The sequence below is a fragment of the Setaria viridis genome, chromosome 1 (assembly GCF_005286985.2).
Source record: "Setaria viridis chromosome 1, Setaria_viridis_v4.0, whole genome shotgun sequence".
Classification (NCBI taxonomy): Eukaryota; Viridiplantae; Streptophyta; class Magnoliopsida; order Poales; family Poaceae; genus Setaria; species Setaria viridis.
Window position 1 is genome coordinate 1,123,921 of NC_048263.2, and position 21,099 is coordinate 1,145,019.

At 45.5% G+C, this 21,099-nt stretch overlaps 2 protein-coding genes and 1 pseudogene across 2 annotated transcripts; 1 reads left to right on the forward strand and 2 right to left on the reverse strand.

The window, feature by feature from the left end:
• Positions 1-10,531: 10,531 nt before the first annotated feature.
• LOC140221286 (uncharacterized) lies at positions 10,532-11,594 on the reverse strand (annotated as a pseudogene).
• Positions 11,595-14,726: 3,132 nt separating this feature from the next.
• On the forward strand, positions 14,727-15,861 carry LOC117833825 (uncharacterized). The gene has a single exon (XM_034713457.2). It carries the CDS (start codon positions 14,824-14,826, stop codon positions 15,553-15,555), a length of 732 nt encoding a protein of 243 aa, XP_034569348.1. The 5' UTR covers positions 14,727-14,823; the 3' UTR covers positions 15,556-15,861.
• Positions 15,862-17,244: 1,383 nt separating this feature from the next.
• LOC117847002 (uncharacterized) lies at positions 17,245-17,907 on the reverse strand. The gene has a single exon (XM_034728138.1). The coding sequence runs from the start codon at positions 17,905-17,907 to the stop codon at positions 17,245-17,247; it is 663 nt and encodes a 220-aa protein (XP_034584029.1).
• Positions 17,908-21,099: the final 3,192 nt, after the last annotated feature.

The window sequence follows — 21,099 nt, forward strand, 5'->3', positions numbered from 1 at the left end:
ACTGGCTGAATCCTTTCACAACAAGCCTGGCCTTGTACCTTGGATGTGGTGTGTGCTCTTCTTGCTTGATTCTGTAGACCCATTTATTTTTTTCCAAAGCTTTCTTGCCCTTGGGCAACTTCACCAACTCATAAGTATGATTCTTATGCAAGTGTCAGATTTAGTGACCGACAGTCCACCAGGGGGTTACCCAAGTGGTAGATTTGTAGGCAACGGAGATCGCAAGACTAAGAACTCGAATGGTAACACAGAGGTGCAAGGTTTAGACAGGTTCGGGCCTCTAGACAGTAATACCCTACGTCCTGTGTTTTGGTGGATTGTATTGCTGGTATGGCATGCGAAGAGTTGAGATGCCCTTGGGAAGCGCCCCTGACTGCCTTATATAGGTTGACGACCTAGGCTTACAATTGGATAGGATCTAATCGTAGTCGGTTGTTACATGGAAAGCAATCTGAATCGGTTTACAACAAGTATGCCGTGATATCCTGGCAGAATCCATTCTCCCGGCCTTCTAGCTTGTGCTCCATGCGTTTTCATGCCTTGGTCCGCACGGTACAATCGGGCGGGCCCACTTGCTAGGGCCGACCAGTATCCTGGTCGGTGGGGACCCGTGGGTACCCTCATCCCTCAAGCCTCCGAGCGATGAGGAGTCGAACAAGAACCTGACGAATGCACAACAAAGCTTGTAGTGCTCGACTAAAGGTGCGGTGTCGTCATAGTGATGGAGAGGCTGCGCAGTGCTCAAAAAAGGAAAAAAAAATTGAAGGTTCCAAAGACGGTATGACCAAATGCGCATGGCTATGCGATTGCCGAGCTCCAGGATGTCTAGCATCCTGTAGATTAAAGGGAAGCACATGGAGGGCATCGCAAGACGCACTCCATATGGAGTAGACTCCGAGCATTGAAGTGATTAAAGTAATCGGTTCAATGGTCAAGAAAATAATATATTGTTTCCAATCAAAAAGAATCTAAATATAACACCCAACCCCTGAGCATGAGGACCGGCGGAGCCCTCGAGCGCAGTGACTGGCGGAGCCACAAAGCCACGTTGACCTGAAATAGGCACCCAGCCTTCGAGCACGAGGAATGATGGAGCCACGGAGGCATGCCGACCTAAAACAGACGTCCAGCCCCCGAGCGCAAGGACTGGTGGAGCCATGAAGGCACGCCGACCAAAGTAAGGCACCCAGCCCCCGAGCTTGGGAGCCAGTTGAGTCGCACAAGTACGCCGAGTCGCCTCCCACCCCGAGCCAGAAAGGTCGGCCGGGCAACGGGAGGCACACTGAGTCGTCTGTGGCGCCCAGCCCCCAAGCCTGGGAGCCGGACGAGCTGCAGAAGCATGCTAAGTCACCTCCCGCACCCAGCCCCCAAGCCTGGGAGGTCGGTCGGGTGGCAGGAGTCAAGCCAAGTAGTTTCTGAGCTGTAAAAGTACAATGCAAACATTATGTAGCATATTATAGAATATTTAATAATTGAATAACTCGGAGTTTTATTCGGCGTATAAATAAATCCTTGCGCGTCCTGCATTATGGCCATGTAATTTTCTCAAGTAGTTAGCATGTTACGTTTAAGCACCTAGCCTTGCTTAGCCAGCAGTCTGCTGAAAGCGGATCTCGAGGTTGTAGATGGGGCATCACAAGATGAAGGTTTCACGGATTAAAGCGTGTGCTACCCAAATACTTTAGCAACCGTTAAGAGAGACGGACAAGCCGCAAAGCAGTTGGAGCTATGCGAAAAAGCGGAAGCGTGCGCTAGGCACTTGTAGGGCGCAGCCCCGACTGCCCGTTTAGTGGACGGAACAAGCTGTATGAGCAGTCAGGGTATGACCAGAGTGGTCGGCAAAAGTCACAGAGACATAGGAGAATCAAGGTGTGTGGAGATATACGGAAGCCGTAAAATATTTAATTGAGAATAAGACTTAGCTTGATTCGTGCCGAGTCGGAGTGATCATCGTCGTGCCCGAGCGGGCAGCTAATGATCATCATCTTTGTCGTCGTGGTCAGTGAACAATTGTTGATGAAGTTAATGTCGAGTCCGGGTGGCAGCGGTGCGTGGAGCTATGGTTGCGACCATGGGACATCGCTGATGAGTCGTGAAGCTTAAAGCCGAGTTTACCCGGTGCCCATAGCTACATGAAACCTCGGCCTACCAACAAACGCGATGGCTACCCGGCAGTTGAGTGTGAATGAAGATCGCCTGCTCGTTGCTTCTCACAACACACAGCATCATGACGGTAGCAGTCATGCATAGAACAAGTTAAACGAGAAATTGATTGAACTAATCCCCATGAATGACAAAAACAAGCAACAGATTGCATCGGTTGAATAAAAATTAAAAAGAATATCATCCGCCATGTATGTCGACCGATGCATGCAACATGGGTGCACCGATCCGCCTTGCACACTCATAAATGCCACCGTCGTTGATCGTCATGGCGGACTGACCGCCTTGCACATCGAATTAGCCAGTGCCCTCGATGTGCGTGCGTTTGCCGATGTGGGAAAGTTCTTGACCAGGGACGAAGAGCTCACGCGATTAGATCGGGAACAAAAGGTATAACATGTAGATCAGTTAATCAGAAAATTAGATCGATCTGATATAGAACATTGAGAACGACTCACTCGATCTTTGAATGACTGCCAACAAATTCGCTGGCTGGGTAGGTGACTTTCATGTTGTCGGGAAGATGATGCTAGGGCGAGATGCCATCGAGTTCGCTGGGGAGGATCTTACGATCACCCCTACCTAGCGCGCCAACTGTCAGATTTAGTGACCGGCAGTCCACCAGGGGGTTACCCAGGTGGTAGATTTGTAAGTGGGGGAGATCGCAAGACCAAGAACACGAATGGTAACATAGAGACGTAAGGTTTAGACAGGTTTGGGCCTCCGAAGAGTAATACCCTACGTCCTGTGTTTTGGTGGATTGTATTGCCGGTATGGGATACGAAGAGTTGAAATGCCCTCGGGAGGTGTCCCTGGCCGCCTTATATAGGCTGATGACCTAGGGTTACAAGCGGATAGGATCTAATCCTAGTCGGTTGTTACATGGAAAGCAATCTGAATCGGTTTACAACAAGTATGCCATGATATTCGGGCAGAATCCGTTCGCCCGACCTCCTAGCTTGTGCTCCACATGTTTTCATGCCTTGGCGTGCACGGCATGGTCGGGCGGGCCCACTTGCCAGGGCCGACCAGTATCCTGGTTGGTGGGGACCCATAGGTACCCTTATCCCTCAGCAAGGAATCCATTTCATCTTGCATAGCTTTCATCCACTCCTTGTGCTCATCTTCCATTGCATCTGCAAAACACTCAGGTTCTAAACCATCAGATAGTAACACCACATACGGATCTGAAGGATACCTGGTGGAAGGAACTCCATCTCTGCTAGATCTTTTGAGTAGAAGTGTTGGTGGATCTTCTGGTACTAGTGGCTGCTGATCCAGATTATCAATTTCAGGCTCAAACTCATGCTGTTGGGGAGCATTTTCATCACCTGTACCATGCACATCATCTGGTGCATCATCTACAACATCAATTTTAGCATGTACTGGAGCTGGAGCAGCAAAAACTGGGTCTAAATCAACCAATAGATCTTGCTGAGGAACCTACACCTTTGTCTTTACAATATCCTCAATTGTTTGGTCTTCAACAAACACAACATCACAACTTCTCATAATCTTCTTTGCAATTGGATCAAATAGTTTATAGCCAAACTCATCCAATCCATAGCAAAGGAAGATACACCGCCGTGTCTTAGCTTCAAGTTTCAACCTTTCATCTTGAGGAATATGAACAAAAGCCTTGCATCCAAACACTTTCAGGTGATCATAAGAGATGTCCTTGTTGTACCAAACCCCGTTAGGAACATCTCCCTGCAAAGGATAAGACGACGAGAGATTAATAATATAAACTGCAATCATCAAAGCCTCACCCCAATAGTTCTTAGGTAGCTTTGCATGTGATAGCATGCATCTCACTCTCTCCACAATTGTTCTGTTCATCCTCTCAGCAATACCATTCAATTGTGGTGTCTTCGGAGGTGTGAATTGGTGCATAATCCCTTGCTCTTTGCAATATGCATCAAATGGCCCAATATACGCTCCTCCATTATTAGTGCGAATGCACTTGATCTTCTTCTCAGTTTCTCTCTCAACTAAGGCTTGAAATTGCTTGAATACACCTAGCACTTGATCTTTGGACTTCAAGGGAAAAGCCCAAACTTTTCTACAGACTTAGCACCACCCGTTGATCTTACTGACATTTTGCAAACATCAGAATGCACCAAATCCAATAACTCTAGCTTCTTGTGAGGAGGTAGACCCTTAAAAGTAACCCTGTGCTACTTCCCAGCTAGGCAATCTGCATATTTTTTCAAATGTACACCTTTCATCCCTTTTAAGAAATTTTTCTTCACTAGCACAGTCATCCCCTTCTCACTCATGTGCGCAAGTTTCTTGTGCCATAGAACACAAGTGTCTTATTCCTTTAATGCATTGACAAAAACACTAGAGAGGTTAGCAGAAACACGGTACAAAAGTGAAACTCTATTACCTTTTGCTACTACCATGCTGCCTTTGGTAAGCTTGTACTATTCATCTCCAAATCTGCTAGAATATCCATCTTCATCAAGCAGTCCAACTGAAAATATGTTGAGCTAAAGCGCCTCAACATACCTCACAAACTGAAGGACTAATTTGGTACCATTTGCTGTCTCCAAATGCACATCTCAAAAGATGGCTGCCCTATCATTGTTGCCCATCTTCACAACACCAAAATCACCAGCTATGTAGTTTGTGAAGTACTCCCTATGAGATGTAGCATGTATGGTAGCACCGCTGTCCGATATCCAAATTATCTCATCGCCATTCACATGGTTGATGGCTGCACCATCAGAAGCTATAGTGATCTGCTCAACAGTGAAACAAGAACAACCCTCGTTACCTTCATTTCTAGTAGCAATGACAATCATCATCTCCTCAACCGCAGAAGTAATATGGCCAGCATCACTGTCACTATCACTATATTGCTTCTAAGCTTCCTTATTTTTCTTACCCTTCTCTTTTTTCCATTTACGGCATTGCCACTTTTTGTGTCCTTTATCATGGCAATAAAAACACACCATTTCGATGTTTCTACCTCTCGACTTGCTTCTACTTTCAGCTCCACCTTTCTTCGGACCTAGGCTCTTGCTTTTCCCCCGTGACTTAGTGACTAGCACCTCAGAATGAGAGGAGCAAGTTATCTTTTTAGCAATCCTTCTAGTATCTTCATTTAACACCTTTGTCTTGACAAGGTTCCAAGTAATAGTACCATTTGGGGCTGAATTGCACAAAGTGACTTTCAAAGTCTCCCAAGTGTCCGGCAATGAGCCAAGTAGCAGCAAGGCTCTAACCTCATCCTCAATGAGATTCCCATAGAAGATAGCTGACTAATAATGCCTTGAAAAGTATTCACATAATCAGCCACAACCCTCTCGGTACCTCAGATTCATCAATTGTTTGATCAACAACATCTTGTTAGTACCTTTCTTTTGGGCATACAACTCCTCTAATTTCTACCATAAGGTATGTGCATGTGTCTCCTCACTGATATGGTTCAAAACATTATCATCAAATCATTGTCGAATGAACCCACAAGCTTGACGATGAAGAACTTGCCATTCATCATCAGATTTATCATTTGGTTTTGCCTCAGCAAACACTAGCTTCCAATACTCCTTGACATAGAGTAAATCTTCCATATTACCCTTCCAAGCTTGGTAATTTGTACCATTCAATAAGATCATTCAGCTGCTATTTGCTTCCATCTTCAACACAAGGCAAATTAGCAAGTAAATCAAGTTTAAATCAAACTAAACCAAATACTCTGATACCACTCTGTTGGGATAAATGGCAGCAACAATATACCAATTAGTCCATCATCTTGTGATGAACAATGAGAAAAACATCTACCAATAGATATGCAGCGGAATAATAATAATCACATGCACAAAGACACAATGATTTACGTAGGAAAACCTCCTCAAAGTGAGGAGTAAAAACCCACGGGACCAATCGGTCCACTCCAAACTTCCACTATAATTAAAAAATGGTTACAAGAAATATTCTCTAGGACCTCTAGAGGATTACACCAGAAGTAACACATTCACCATAATGCAACTTGGCATTTGCAACAACAACCACAACCACTAAAAAGAGGTATGACTACTGTCAAATAGAGAATGCACAGATTCTGTTCTCTTCGGTAATCAGTTTGTATCTCACAAACTACATGTCCACTATACATAAATAGCATTTCAATTCCTCAAGTCCCCAAATCATTGACAAAGTTTCAAATCAATCGGACACCATTTCAGCACCCAAACTGATCATCTACCGAAATTGCACAGTACTAAAACTGTAGTCACCTGAACTAACAAAACTACTCCTAAATCTGATGCTCTGCTGAATCAAACCTCAAACCAACTAAACGATCAAAGTACTCTAAGTTTAGAACAATCTCACCAAGTTTGGTGCAAATCCAAGCTCGTTTGAGCCTCCAATCACGAGCTTGAGGTCGATCTGCCTAGAGCCACCAAAATTTTGGCAGATTTTCTTCTCCTTCTCTTTCCTCTCCTCTCTTAGTTGTGTTGTGAGTGTTCTGCTCTCTCCCCCTCACCAAGTGATGTCCAGCACTGGGAGAAGATGGGGGCTAGAGTTTTCTTTGCTTCCTTTCTCTTGCAAGAAGCGATCTTCACCATTGATTCCAACCAAAATCAATGGCTCACAAGAATTGGGCTTGTGAGCAGCATTTGGGCTGTTTTCTTGAACATTGCTGGGCTCCAAGTCATCCTCCATGTGGAGGGATAGCCCAACAATAGGCGCATGAGTGTGCTCATGCAAAAAATTTTAATATCAACTGCCTCAATATTCGGTCACAAATATCATTTCTACATACGGTTAACACATCCGATCAAATTTAAGTATTCAAATTTACTCCAAGGTTGGTTTGAAAGTCTTCAAATTTACTTACTCCAAGATCACTCTATCCCAGCCCATAACCACCCCCTTTTTGCCCGCCTGCGTTTTTCTCAAGTGCAGTTAGAGTTGACCCTTGGACGTTGGCCGATTGGACTATGGTGGGGAATGAAATGGCTACTGGGCCACATTCCTGCCTGGTGGATGGCTCAGGATGGGCTCCAATTCTTACAGGCCTCGTGTTATCTCCGCTGATGACGATGATGAGGGGGCTGCCCGCTATGTCCGCCAGCAAGAATCATGCCTACATGATTATTTAAGTGAAAATTTATATGGTCTTGGTAAAGTATGCTTGTTTAATACTTCATTCGTATTTGGTTGTTTTGACTTTTCTAGATTCATAAATTTTATTATGAACTTAAATATACCCTATATCTATGGCCCTGTTTGGCATGGCTCCAACTCCGGGTGGAGCTGCTCCACTCCAGAACTCCACATGGAGCCAGCTCCGCTCCAAAACTCCAGAACAAAAATGGGGTGTTTGGCTAGATGGGTGCTCTCAGCTCCAAAAAAGATCGATTTCAGTGTGGATTGCCATTGTTGCCCCCCAATTAAGACCCCACTTGTCTATCCCATCTTCTTCTTCCCCTTTTTCCACTGCACTGTGCCGCACATGGGAGACCCTCCACGGGCGGCAGGGTGGGCGGCGACAGGGGCGGCGCGGGGCGGCGACGGGCGGCGGGGCTGGGCGGCGGGCGGCGGGGTGGGCAGCGCTGGGCGGCGACGGGCGGCGGAGCAGCTTGGGCGGCGACGGGCGACGACCGGGCAGCGACAGGCGACGGGCGCGTCGCCGGGCGGCGACAGGCGACGAGCGGCGGGGCCGGCCAGCCACGGGGGCGGCGACGGGCGGGGCTCTGGCGGCGAGTGGGACTCGGGAGAATAGAAGGGAGAATAGAATGAAATATTTTTTTTGTAACCAGTGGTATTGGTGGGTAATTACCCACCAACTCCACGAGGAGGTTCAAAAGAGAGGTTTCTAGAGCAGCAAAAGAGGTGCTCCAAAACTCCACCTCCATTTGCACTACAGCTCCATGGAGTTGGCAACTCCATGGAATTTTGGAGTTGGGGTGTTTGGCTGAATTTTTTGATGGAGTTGCTGGAGTTTAGGAGTGGAGCCGTGCCAAATAGGGCCTACCTGATAGAATTTAGGAATCTACAAAAGTTAAAAATCTATAATTTGAGACAAAGTGAGTAGATCAGATACGTGCACTTGTTTGTAGGTGACATGTTCTAAATAAAATTTTAACAATCCGCAAGCTTTGTAACCGCCTATCATTCACTCTTGATGCGGACATTGACTTCACAATGTGCACTATGAAGCCATACCATTGATGCTCTCCAACAGACGGATGGAAAATCATAGGGAGTTTTTTTTTCCCGTTTGTGGTATGACTCTTTTGAGGCAAATAATGACGGTCTGAGGCTGGACATATTTTACAATAACCAGTCAACTAAATGTAGGATAAATGATTGTAATTATCGTGATCTAATCCAGCCTCGCTCATTGAAAAAATTGATTCCGTTGTGACCAAGACCGGTGACTTTGACAAACCTCCATCATGTCACTAACCCTTATTCTAAAAATGCAGCGCATATCATATCCTTGTCAGCAGTACATCGAAAAATCACGCGCCACAACAGTACGCTTTGGCAAGCAGCATTCGCCATGCATGGCAGCTCCTTCACTTCGAAGCAAGAAGGAAATTAAACAGCAATATAATCCGCTAGCCACTCAAGTGTTAACACGCATCGCTGGCCAATCAGCTGTTTTTTCAGTTTTTTTCTAGGGCGATAATAAGTTTCTTTTGTTTGGTCAGATGAAAGGCACAACACAGTATAAAAAACGTACGGTGATTATACTAGGCCCGGATCCGGCGCCTGCTTAGTCTTTCATCGCATTAATCAATTGATGGTGATGAACGACGACTGTGACCATGTGTTAGTGAATATTCAAACAAAGATAAGAAAACGAGCACACAGTGCTTGGCAATTGTCATGAGCTTGCCCGGGGCGTATATGTGGTGAGGTGTTTACCTGGTGTGGTGAGGGCATGCACAGGTGGTATGTGGTTGGGGTAGTTTCTTAGCCAGTCTCCAGCACTGGTGGTATCCCTTGATAACGTGCCTAATAAAACAAATTACTTTTTCTGACTTAAAATGCACGTCCATTTAAAATTCCTGTGATTTATACTTCTTCAACTTCAACCATAAAAGTATAAAGAATTATACATTGACAACAATACACTTCTCATCCTCAAAATACAAGGACGTAGGATTTCTTATGTTGTTGAGGAGAGAGGAAGGTTGAGAACGAGGTTGTTCTAGCCGCCTATAAGGTAAAATTTAAAACTATAAGACTACAGCCTCATTATCGTACGAATTGTTATTGCAACTCGCACAATTTTTTTCCTTTTTCTATGCACAAATTAATATATTGTGTAATTACTATATATAAAACAACTTAGAAAATTGAATACAAAAGGTTTTCTATTAAATCGTTGCTATTATGTGGTAATGTACGTGCACCTGCTAGACAACTTCCATGTACTTCTCTAAAATGTTAAATTATTTTCTAATGGAGTAACCATTGAATCAAGACTTGTTCTTTTTTAAATTAAAAAAATACACATTATATTTTTAGACGGAAAGAGTGCACGATATATGCAACTAGATATATCGTGGAAAGAACTTTCAAATATGATCTCCTTTTGAAATTTTCTAATTCTATTTTAATATTTAACCAAAGCAATATCCTACACTGCACGTATTTGGAGTCGGAGAGAGATCATTCTTGTTTTTTTATAAGAGGGGCGGTCATTCTCATTGAGAAAGGTATCTACTCCCTCCATCCCAAAAAGACTATTTATTTAGCCTTCAAAATTTGTCCCATAAAGAGTGTTCATATAATTTTCAGACCATCCAATAAAAGTCGTCATAATACTTTCTGACCCAGTTAACGAATTAATCATTTACTCCCACAATCAATGACTAAGCCAGACTCGCTAAATAAGGAAGACTAATAGGTCCGACAATTACTGCAAGCGTGCATGCATAATTAATTCTACTCGGTAATTCATCCGATTAAGAAGAGTTATTAAGGATATTTTGGACTTTTAGCATTGTTATTATCTTGTCAAAAATTTTCTAAACGAACAGCTTTAGGGCATGTTCAGCAGTTTAGATGGCTATCGTCTACAAGACCAATGCCATGTCACATACAGATAGTGAAACAGACAACCTGTATAGAGTTCTGTCTTTTAGGTTGTCTGCGAAGTATTTAATCCATTTGTGGGCACATAAATCATGATGATCTAGTGTAAATTTGATGTGTGTAGCCATTTTGTTACTTGTATAATAGAATGCAATTTGGGTATAATCATTGACACATGAATTTGACATAGAAGCATAAATATAATATATATTTATAATAATTGATATTTGCAATACATAATATGATTATATAATAAAGACTCAATATATTAGTCATAAAGACTTAATAGATTACTTATGTAGGTCTAGTTTTCCTTGCAGCAAATATGCTCAACCAAATTGTTCTTGAGCTGCTTATGTGTAGAGCGAGCACGGATAACCTTGTTTCTCTGAAGTACCTCTACGAAGCATGGGTTAGGATCATCACTTGTCCTCACTTCCAGTGGTAGCACAATTGTTGCGCTCAGATTGTCATTCAAATCCAATGGAATTTTGACCAACTCCTTCTCATCTTCGACTATCATACAATGGAGGATAATACAAGCTTGCATGATGTTAACAACATCATCCCATTTCCATAATCATGCCAAATGTTTAATAATATCAAAACGAGATTGCAAGACACCAAATGCGCACTCGACATCCTTCCTTGCCCCTTCTTGATGTTGTGCATATAATTTGTGCTTCTCCGTTTGAGGTTTTGATATTGTCTTCACGAAGGCAACCCACTCTAGATAAATCCCGTCAGCAAGATAGTGTCCTGTGTCATATTGCGTTCCATTTACAATATATTGTACTCTAGGGGCTTCTCCTTTTATCACCTCAATGAATAGCGTTGACTTATTCAGCACATTCATATCATTATAGGCCCCAGTACCAAAAAATGCATGCCATATACGAAGATCTCGTGATGCAACTGCTTGAAAGATCATAGTAGGAACACGTTTGTCACCATGAGTAAACATGCCGGCCCAACCTTTAGGGCAATTCTTCCACATCCAGTGCATATAGTCAATGCTTCCTATCATACCCGAAAAACAACGGGACTCTTTATCTTGTAGAATTTTTTCTAGTTCATCACTTCTGGAGGGCACATGTACTCCGCACCAAAGCACTCTATCACTCCATGGGAAAATTTTCCTAAGCATAGTAAAGATGTGCTCGCTGCAATCTTCAATACCTCATCAAGTTGGTCAGCCGGTGACCCATATGCTAGCATTCGAATAGCTGCAATACACTTTTGAAGGGGTGAGTGTCCATCTCTACCAGTTGCATCCACTCTTCGTGTAAAAAAAGATCCCAATTACTGAGCTCTGACACAATTTGAAGGAATAAAGGTTTCGACATCCGGAATCTCCTACGGAACATTTCGTCGGTGTAGATAGGATTTGCAGAGAAATAATTTGCAACAAGATCATCGTGACCAGCTTCTTGGTTACGTGGTATATACCTTCTCAACCCACTTTGGCAACGGCGAGGTGGTTTAGATGATTCCCCTTAAAACTTAGCCTTAATCTTGTCGCCGATTTTTCTCCAAAATTTTTCTAATCTTGGGTCCTCGACAATGAAATCTTCAAGCGTGTATACCTCCACTGGATCAAAATCTTCATGTTCAGCGAACAGGGCTTCACCGGATCGGGCTTCAGGTTCCCATGCTTCCAGTTCTTCATCAGTGGATTTAGTCGACATTCACAGGAACGTGGAGAAAAGAAGTATCTATGCATAGTGCCACCGATGGTCATGTATTTATACTGGAATATGTCACAATAAGAATGTATGCATTCATTTTCACACGGTGCCATTCCACCAGCCATTCACATAGGATATCAGCATAGTTCACATTGAATATATGATCAAGTTCACATTCAGAAAATAGCAGCACACAGGCTTACTCAAACTGAAGATAGGATAACAGTTTGTAGATAGGATAATATCTGCTAGATAGGAAAAAATAATTTCTTCTTCAAAGACTTCATTGTTGCTGCATGATCAGCCTTTTCTTCATTTGACATTAGTCCTACATCTTGCGAGAGAAGATGGTTATAGGTTTCAAACATCCTAGCTTCAGCTTTATACCTTTTTGCTTCCTTTTGGTCTTTTGCTGCCTCCTTTTGCTCTTTTGCTGTAAGATGAGCAAGCTTTGCTCCTTCAAACTTGTCAGATGATAACTTTTTCTGTACTTCCAATACCTCAACCCGGTTTGCATGATCTTCATATTGGATTCTTCCCAGTGTATCAAGCTCCTCAATATCACTATCACAAAGCTTGGACTTAGTTTTATTTTTCTTGGCGGCCTTTTGAGCTGATTTTTGCCCAATTGGCCTAGGGCATTGTACATTCTCCTCAACATCTACAACATATGGATCTTTACCTGCCACTTTCTTGTCTGACCCTTTCTTTTACGTGCTGCCTTTAGCCCATCATTCTATGCTACCCACTTTGCCTCATTTTTGACAGCATACCACACATCCATTAAAACAAAAGGTCCAAGTTCATTGTCTTCCATATAGAAGTGATGTGTCTTATTAATCCACATTTGATCGTTATATCCACTAGTGAAAACTCTTTGAGCCTTAATCCAAGCATTGTGGAAAAGGTCGGTCCATCTATTTATCTTGTGCCATCTGTTCTTGGCTTGCTTAAGATTTCTTTTCCTATTGCCAAGAGTAGTCTGGTTGTACGTATCAATAACATCAAACCAATATTGCTCATTCTTCCTATCAGCTCCTTGGGATGAGACCGTCGAATTAAGCAACCAAGAGCTCATTTACAATCGTATAGAAAGTATTATATTGCTGTAATTGAATTACAATGTAATTGAAAAACAAAGCAACTAAATTAAGTAACTCACTAGCCTAACATCTTCTTCTTGTGTCCACAGGATTCGCTTCTCACTCCTAACAAGTTCATCCCCACTATCGACATTAATACACTTATCATTAACCAGTGATGAACGGGGGTGTTGCTGTTTCTTCTTGTGATGGTGAAGTGTCCAAAGGCTGTGGCGGCTTGAATGGGACAAAATGAGAAGGTCCCATTAGAGACATCTGAGGATGATTCTTGATAAAGTTTGTGAAGCCACCAGGTGGTGTTGGATCATGATCCCTGCAGAACATAGTACAATTGGATAAAGGATTAAATTACTAAACCACCATTGACACATTAACATTTGTATTTTGAGAGAATTCCCACTTCTCAACATTACAGGACTGATCAATATGCTAATAAACAAGGTTCGATGTAAGGACATATTATTTCCTTATTGAATGGGTTTATGTCTAGAGGAGACATATGACAGACCAATTTTCATAATCAGGTAATCTTAGGTGGACAAATCATTGGCCACAGCAGTTGGTTTACACAATTATTTCATAGAGAGTTTCTCTTAACTACATGAAAGTACTTCAAAAATAATCCATTCCACTAAAAAATGAATTAGGTAGGCCCCAATGAAGTATCAGTAACTACTCTGAGCTAATGCTTCTTATCCATCGTGCTTAGGCTATAAAGGTGGAAATATTTTGAGAGAAATTCCTACTACTCAAAATCACAGGACTAATCAAAATGCTAATAACAAGCACTTATCAAAAATTGAGATTGATTTGTTACCATGTTGATGGATCTAAAGCTTGAGGACGCATCCATGGATGAGCAATCGAACTACCACCAATTTCTTGGTTCTAGAAAGCTCCATTCAGCAAGACAATGGAGGTTGGGGGCGTCGGTGAGGTTGGGGGTGCTGAAGGACGATGGAGATTGAAAGGAGCTAGTACCTTCTGCTACTGCTGCCGGTGAGGTTGGAGCACCGTTGAGGTTGCGGGCGCCTTCCTACTCCACCACGATGGCCGCCGCCACCCCCTTCCCCTTCCGCAATGCCACCGCCACCCCCTTCTGCTGCTTTTCCGACGCCGCCCCCTTCCACTCCCGCAATGCGGCGGCCTTCCGCTTCCGCCGTGCCTCCGCCTCTAGCAAATCATGGGTCGCCACCGTATCTAGATCTCGACTCATCTTCGATTGAGCTCGAGGGTTGAGAACGGATTGGAGAGCCGGAGGGGAAGCAGTTTTATGGGAGAAATTGGCGTGGAGGGAAGGATTTTTACCCGCGTGGCCCCGCGAAATCACCAGCGCCGCAGGGGATCGAGCTTCACCGTCGTCTTTGAGAGCGGGGGCGCACAACGGTACTGGAGCAAGCGATATGGCTTGGGAGCACGAGCCCCAATTGTTACTTCGCGAGGTGACGGCGCGCCCGTCTCTCAGCTGAGTCGAGGTGCCTTTTACAAAATTAGCGTCTTCCAGACAGTAAAAAGACGGGCGTTGTACATGCTCTTGTGGGGCCAAATCGATCACTTTTTTCACGGAGGGAGTAGTTATCTTTTATAAGCGTGTTTGACTTTGACCCACCTGCAACCCGACCGGCGAATCCCACAGGCACCGGGACCCAGCAACCTCACGTGGGCCCCATGCTGCTCGTGTGCTATACAAATACCACCCCATCCCAGCTCGGTCTTCTTCGCTTCCTGCGAACCAGTCCGCCGTCGCATTCCATTCCCCCCGGCCGGAATCCCAAGCACACACGCTACTGCGCCTGTACGCCACCATGGCCCTCCGCGTCTCGGCCGCCATGGCCATCTGCCTCCTATTCTCCCTCGTGGCCATCGCTCACTCCATCCCCCTCAAAGAAGCCGGCCTCACCACCAACGCCTCCTCCGCAGCCGCGACCGCGGCGGAGGTGCACGCGGTTCCGGATGGGGAGGAGCTCCTCATCTTGCCGCACAGCGACGACATCGTCGTGCCCGATGAGGTTGAGGAGGCAGTGGAGCCCGTCGCGGAGCCGGACCCCGATCGGTCGATCCCGTCCAGCGACAGCGAGGAGGAGGAGCTGATGGACAAGAAGTTGCAGGCCGCTGAAGGTCAACAGGGTGATGAAAATACGGAGGAGAAGATCGAAGACGACGATGAGGAGCAGGAGCAGGAGAAGACAAAGAAGAAGAATCACGACGGCGACGACAAGAAGGAGAAGGAGAAGCAGCACGGCTGCGACGGCAAGGGGAAGAAGGAGAAGAAGATAAAGAAGCACCGCCGGAGCAACGACGACGACGAGGAGGAGGAGGAGACGAAGAAGCAGATCCACCGTCACCGCCGCGTTGAGAAGAAGATGAAGAAACGGCCGCATCACAGCAAGAACAACAACGGCGACGACAGCGACGACGAAGACGAGCAAGAGAAGAAGGAGAGGCGGTGGAGGAAGAAGGCCATCAGTAGGAGCATGTTCGGCCACGGCCGCCGCTCCCAACGCGAGGAGGCTGCCAAGGAGGAGGTGAAAAACTAGCTGTTCTACATAGCGGCGACTGGGCCACCTCTGTTGTGGTCAACCTAGCACTGCGTTTTCATGTCATCGGTTTACTCTGTATCAGTATATATCATCCCTCGCCTTTCAGCTTAATTACCTTTGTGGGGGTGTCTGGCTTGCTTGCTCCGTCCATGTTGATTCTGTTGGATGTGTTTGGTTTGAGGAGCTCAGTGTGTTGATCATGTGATGTGATGTGCAGTGTTGTTGTTGTTGCTTTTGAGGATTAGTTGTCGTCTTCCTGTTGGGGATAGTTAATAAAGCTATGTATGCTGATCCTTCTGCTAATTTCTGGTTACTTGGTACCACGATCAAGCAGATCTTCTTAGATCAGAAGACTGGAATGTAATCTTCAGAGTCACATATATAGAGGTGCCACTCAGCATGGATGTGTCATGATGCTGAAGAAGCACGGATAGTTAGCTCCATTTCTCCGTTTGCATGGGTGGATTAGTCGGTCAACTTACCAGCGCACTGTCAAGCTAGAGAAGAAGTGCATTGTCTGACTCTGACCTGACCACGTTTGTGGTTGCGCTTGGTACTCAACCGATTCATATCTCCTTGCTGCCACAAATGTTTCGATCGATCACAAGAGGAAACCAACTAATAGATTGAGTGCTTGATACTAATTTCTTTCTTTTTCATATTTACGAAGCATCGCAAAAATACAATTACATACAAAAAATTTTATGACTAAAGCCCACATATCAACCTGAACAATGAATATGTCAAGATTCTAACCTTTAGCTTTGCAAACCAGATCATTTGACCACTTCGACTCAATATGATGGTACAAGTCCTTTAATACATGTTAATTATAAACCCAAATTATCAAACAAATTATAAACCCAAATTTAGATCTTTTCTGTTTCCACCCCGGATTATTATTTAATCCAATCCAATCTTATAATCTATAAGCTAGGGAGGGATATCCTTTTGGATTAAAATAATTTGGCATGTGCATGCATTAGTATAATCTCGAGCCTATTTGTTTTAGGTTATAGATTAATAAGCTCAACTATATAATCAAGGACGAAAACAATAAGCCCACCTTCCTCCCACAATGGTTTTGGGTCCAATCGAGGCTCATCTTCCTCGCACAAATCTTCTATTTGCACTCCACAAGTTCACACCCGAAGGCACCTCATCAAGAACGGGCCTTTTGTCGTATTTCCTAGAGTTTAGCAATATGCATATAAATTCAGGATATATACTTGAAAGCATGTTTAATGTAGTCTTCAAGTGGTGCATACTATATGAATGATTATATATGATGAACAATACCCTTTTTAATACAACAGGCAGCTCTCATGCCAATTCGTTTAAAAAAAATGATGAACAACACCACTAAAATATAGAGTAAAACTTGGGCATAACTACCGCCAACAACTTGTCTGGTGACAGTTGGCGGTATCTCTCTTAAAGCTCCATAAAAAAAGTTATATGTTCACGCATTATTGTGAAGCACACATATTGTGCTAGTTGACTCAAAAAGTACAGCTATTTAGCTCTTGTGAATCATGTTTATGGTTTTTGTACAAAATGATCAAATACAATTGTGTTTCAAAGCTAACTGGACAATTATATAAATGCAGAGAAAATTGTGTCTCCTCTAATCCTAAAATAAGCGCTCCGCTGATATGCACACGCTGCAAGAAGTCGTCTACAACTCTACACCGATGGTAAGGCATCTTCAGCCGGCAGTCCCTCTTCACCAGCCGCCGCAGCAGCAGCAGCAGCTTTTACCGCAGCAACTTTCCGCTGCGATCGTAAGAGGTTGCACCGGCACACAGGGCACGTCCGGTGCGAGTGCAGCCACATGTCGATGCACTCCACGTGGAACAGGTGCTTGCACACCGGCAGCTGCCGCACCATCTCGCCGGCCTCGACGTCCTCGAGGCACACCGAGCACTGCTCGCCGCCAGCTGCCGCCCCGGACTCAAGGTCACCGCCGCCACCGCCCTCGGCGCCGTTAACCGTGTAGGCGAACGTCGGCAGCGCGTCGATCGCGGCCTTCGGCATCCCGAACCGTCGCCGCGCCCGCGCGGCGACGACTCCCGCTGCACCCGCGGCCGCGGCCTCGCTATCGGCGCTGACGCCGCCGTCGCTCGGCCCGGCGCGCCAGCTCGCGGGCGCGAGGCAGCCGGCGACGCCGAAGGCGACCAGGACGAGGCCGCCGAACGCGAACGCCATCCAGACGCTGACGGAGGCGGCCAGGGCGCAGAACAGGAGCAGCGCCACCGTGCAGGCCGCGATGCCGTAGCACGCCCTGTTCCCAGCCCCGCCGCCGGCGGCGCGGGTGCCACGTGACCTCGCCGAGAGCAGGGTCGGCATGATCTTGATCAAACACACTTGTTCGGACAATCGGACGTGCCTGTGTAGTGTGTACTAGCTAGCAGGTTGCAGTTCGTATGGTTTTCTGTATGGTTGTGCAGTTGTGCTGCGGTGCGCGGCGGGAAGAAATTAATAGGCGTCGCCGGAGCTCGTGGATTAGCGCACGGCGACGGCGTTCTCATGTGGAGAGCGCCGGCGGCGGGGCAGAGAAATACGGTGGTTGTTTGACGGGAGACACGGAGGGTCGAGGCGTCAATTCCGGTCAAGTTTCAGGCGCCCGCCGTCTGCTAATTTTTATCATGGAGATGGAGGTCTCTCGTCGTGGGATGGTAAATGATTTTGTTGACGGCAGAGCGACGGAGAATGTTCGACGGCGACGCATTGCCGTGCAGTGTAAAAGTACGGCAACATGGCAGGTCAGCAAGAGCTCAATCTGGTCAACTGAATAATACTGCTAATGCAACCGAGAACGAATGTTAGGTCCTCCACATTGGTGAACTGGTGATCTAAAGTGAAGCTTCGAACGGAGAGAGAAGGTTTGGGCACCGGTGCACACACTGCAGCTAGTGAAGCCAGTGCTAGAGAATTTGGGAGCTATGAATGTATAGGCGCCGGTGCCAACTAAATCAAAATTTCGACGTGCAGTTAGGTTAGGTGTTGCAACTTCATTTCATTGATGTTCAAAGTGCGGCTATCCATGGTCACAAATAAATCAATTGATGTTTCTTCTCTTTCTACGTGCAGTAATCAATGGTTTGTAAACGACTAGAAGATTTTAAAAAAAATGCACGGTGCCAGATGTTTCTGCTTATAAAAATAGCTTAAGCGGCCTTTTTACACATTACCTCTTGACAGTTTAATCTAACAAAAACACTAACAATAAGTACCAATTCAGGCTTTGCAAAGGTGAAATTGCAGGTTCTTTGTTTAAGAATACATGCTCTTTCAAACCGAGTCATCACCACAAATGAGGGTGTTGCGATCCTTACTTATTTTCCTTTTTTATGGACATGCAGCCATGAGGTTTCTGATTTCTACTGTTTTTAACACCATATCAAAGTTATATATTTATTCTTTGTAAAGTCCAAATTACCTGGCAAATTAAACGCTCTAATGTTCAATTGCTTCCAACATAACTACGACCTCATTGACTGGTTCATGGATTTTTCTACCTTTTGCGGTCAAATTTGATACTGTGTACTAATTTCCTACTCCTACCTTTGTATAGCAGTTGTTCCAATAATTTGCCATGGTGCCGTGCCAACATAGGTCAAGATGCTAATTCTTCAACAACCATAACAATGTATTGATACAACACAAAGTTTTCCTCTTAAGGGCACGGCATAACAAAAAAGTAACAAACTATGCAGAGGGAGTTACCATTTCCTTCAAGCTGCATTGCAGGTCTGTGCTTTCTCACTCTTCTTAATTCTTGATTTCACAAACTTTCATATGAGCATGTGACCAGCAGCCACCATATCAATATGAAGGAAGTGTTATTTCGTGCAGCCTTAATGCACGAGGAAACCAGTCTTGGTGGTATCTTTGGATGCACCTCTTTGAAGAGGACATTGTTGTATCTGGTCCAGGTGTTTGGTCAAAACTACAAAATCAAGGTTAACCTTCTACTGCCAATCCAACTTGAATATGTTTATCAAGCGACAGCATGTAATGTGTAACTCCTAAGTTATATATGCAGGTATTGAATTCCGGAATTGGACGTTCATCCTTCAGCCCTAAGACATGAAGGAGCTATTAGGAGCAGTGACGGATCGGTAGCATATATCATGTGCTTATACAAAACTAAAAATCTATTAGAAACCATTTTTGAAACGGTTAAAGATCTTAGTGGTTGCAATATATATGTGGTTTGTTTCCTGAAATTTATGTTTCCTTTATTAATAACACCACTGCACTACCAATGTCAGAAATTTAGGTATGCAGGATAGACAGCTTCTTAATAGAGCCTCAATTCTTACCCATGCCAACCATGTATACGTATTCAGTAAGCCAGGCAAAATATTATGATGATGAAATTTCTTCCCCTGATTCTTTTGTTGCTTCAATTTCAATGAGTTTCTCCTCTCAACCAGAGTGCTTTACTCATACTGCAATATGAAAGAATTTGATTCTTGCCTTTGCATTCATGTTCTAATATGATAAAACCCAAAGTACTGACTCTTCATATCTTCCCAGTGTACCCTACTTGATTTCACTCATTCACTATGTTTAACATTCAGACAATAAAATAGGAAGCACGTTGCTTTGAAGCGGGCGCGCCAATCTTCCTAGTATGTACATAGCCACACTAAGCTGGTTACACCGGCGGCAATTCATGATCATCAGACGACTCCAGCGCCACCTCCTCGGCCGCAGCGTCTTTCGGTGTCGTCACCTTAGCCACCGGCGAGACCTCGCAGCGGCACATCGGGCACGTCCGGTGCGAGTGCAGCCACATGTCGATGCACCCTACGTGGAAAACGTGCCTGCACGCCGGCACCTGCCGCACCATCTCGCCGCCGCGCACGTCCTCCAGGCACACCGAGCACACCACGCAGCTCGCGGACGCCGCCTCACCCCCGCCGCCGCCCGCCTCGACCGGGCACTGGAACGCGAACGCCGACGGCGCATCCTTCACCTGAGCGCCACACGGGTAGCCCGGCCGCACGGCGCCCGCCGCCGCGACCGTGACGACGACCAGCTCCGCGCCCGCGCCCCTCCGACCGCTCCGGCGGAACCACCGCCTGGGCACGTAGCAGCCGGCGGCGCCGAGCAGCAGCGCGGCCAGGATGGCGAAGGCGCACGCCTTCCAGACGCTGACGACGGTGGAGACGAGCACGCAGAACACGAAGATGGTCACGCACACCACGGCGATGCCGTAGCCGTAGAAGGCGCTGTAGCCGTCGTCGTCCACGTTCTCGTCCTCGCCGTCGTCGACGGAGCTCGCCTGGAGCTGGAGCCTCGGGTACATGTTGAGCATGGTGATCGGCGACGGCGTGTGCAGACTAGAATGTACAAGTTCGTTGCGGTTCAGCTTGCTGCTGGGACTGGGAGTAGTCAGCTTGAACCAGTATGGAGTGTCGCCGTGAAGTAACATTTTGGCCCCAATTTATAGTGTTCGCCTCGCGGATTCGGCACAAGGATTTAGAGAGTCGCCGCTGCTCTGCAGCTTGGTCAATTTTGTAAGAGCAA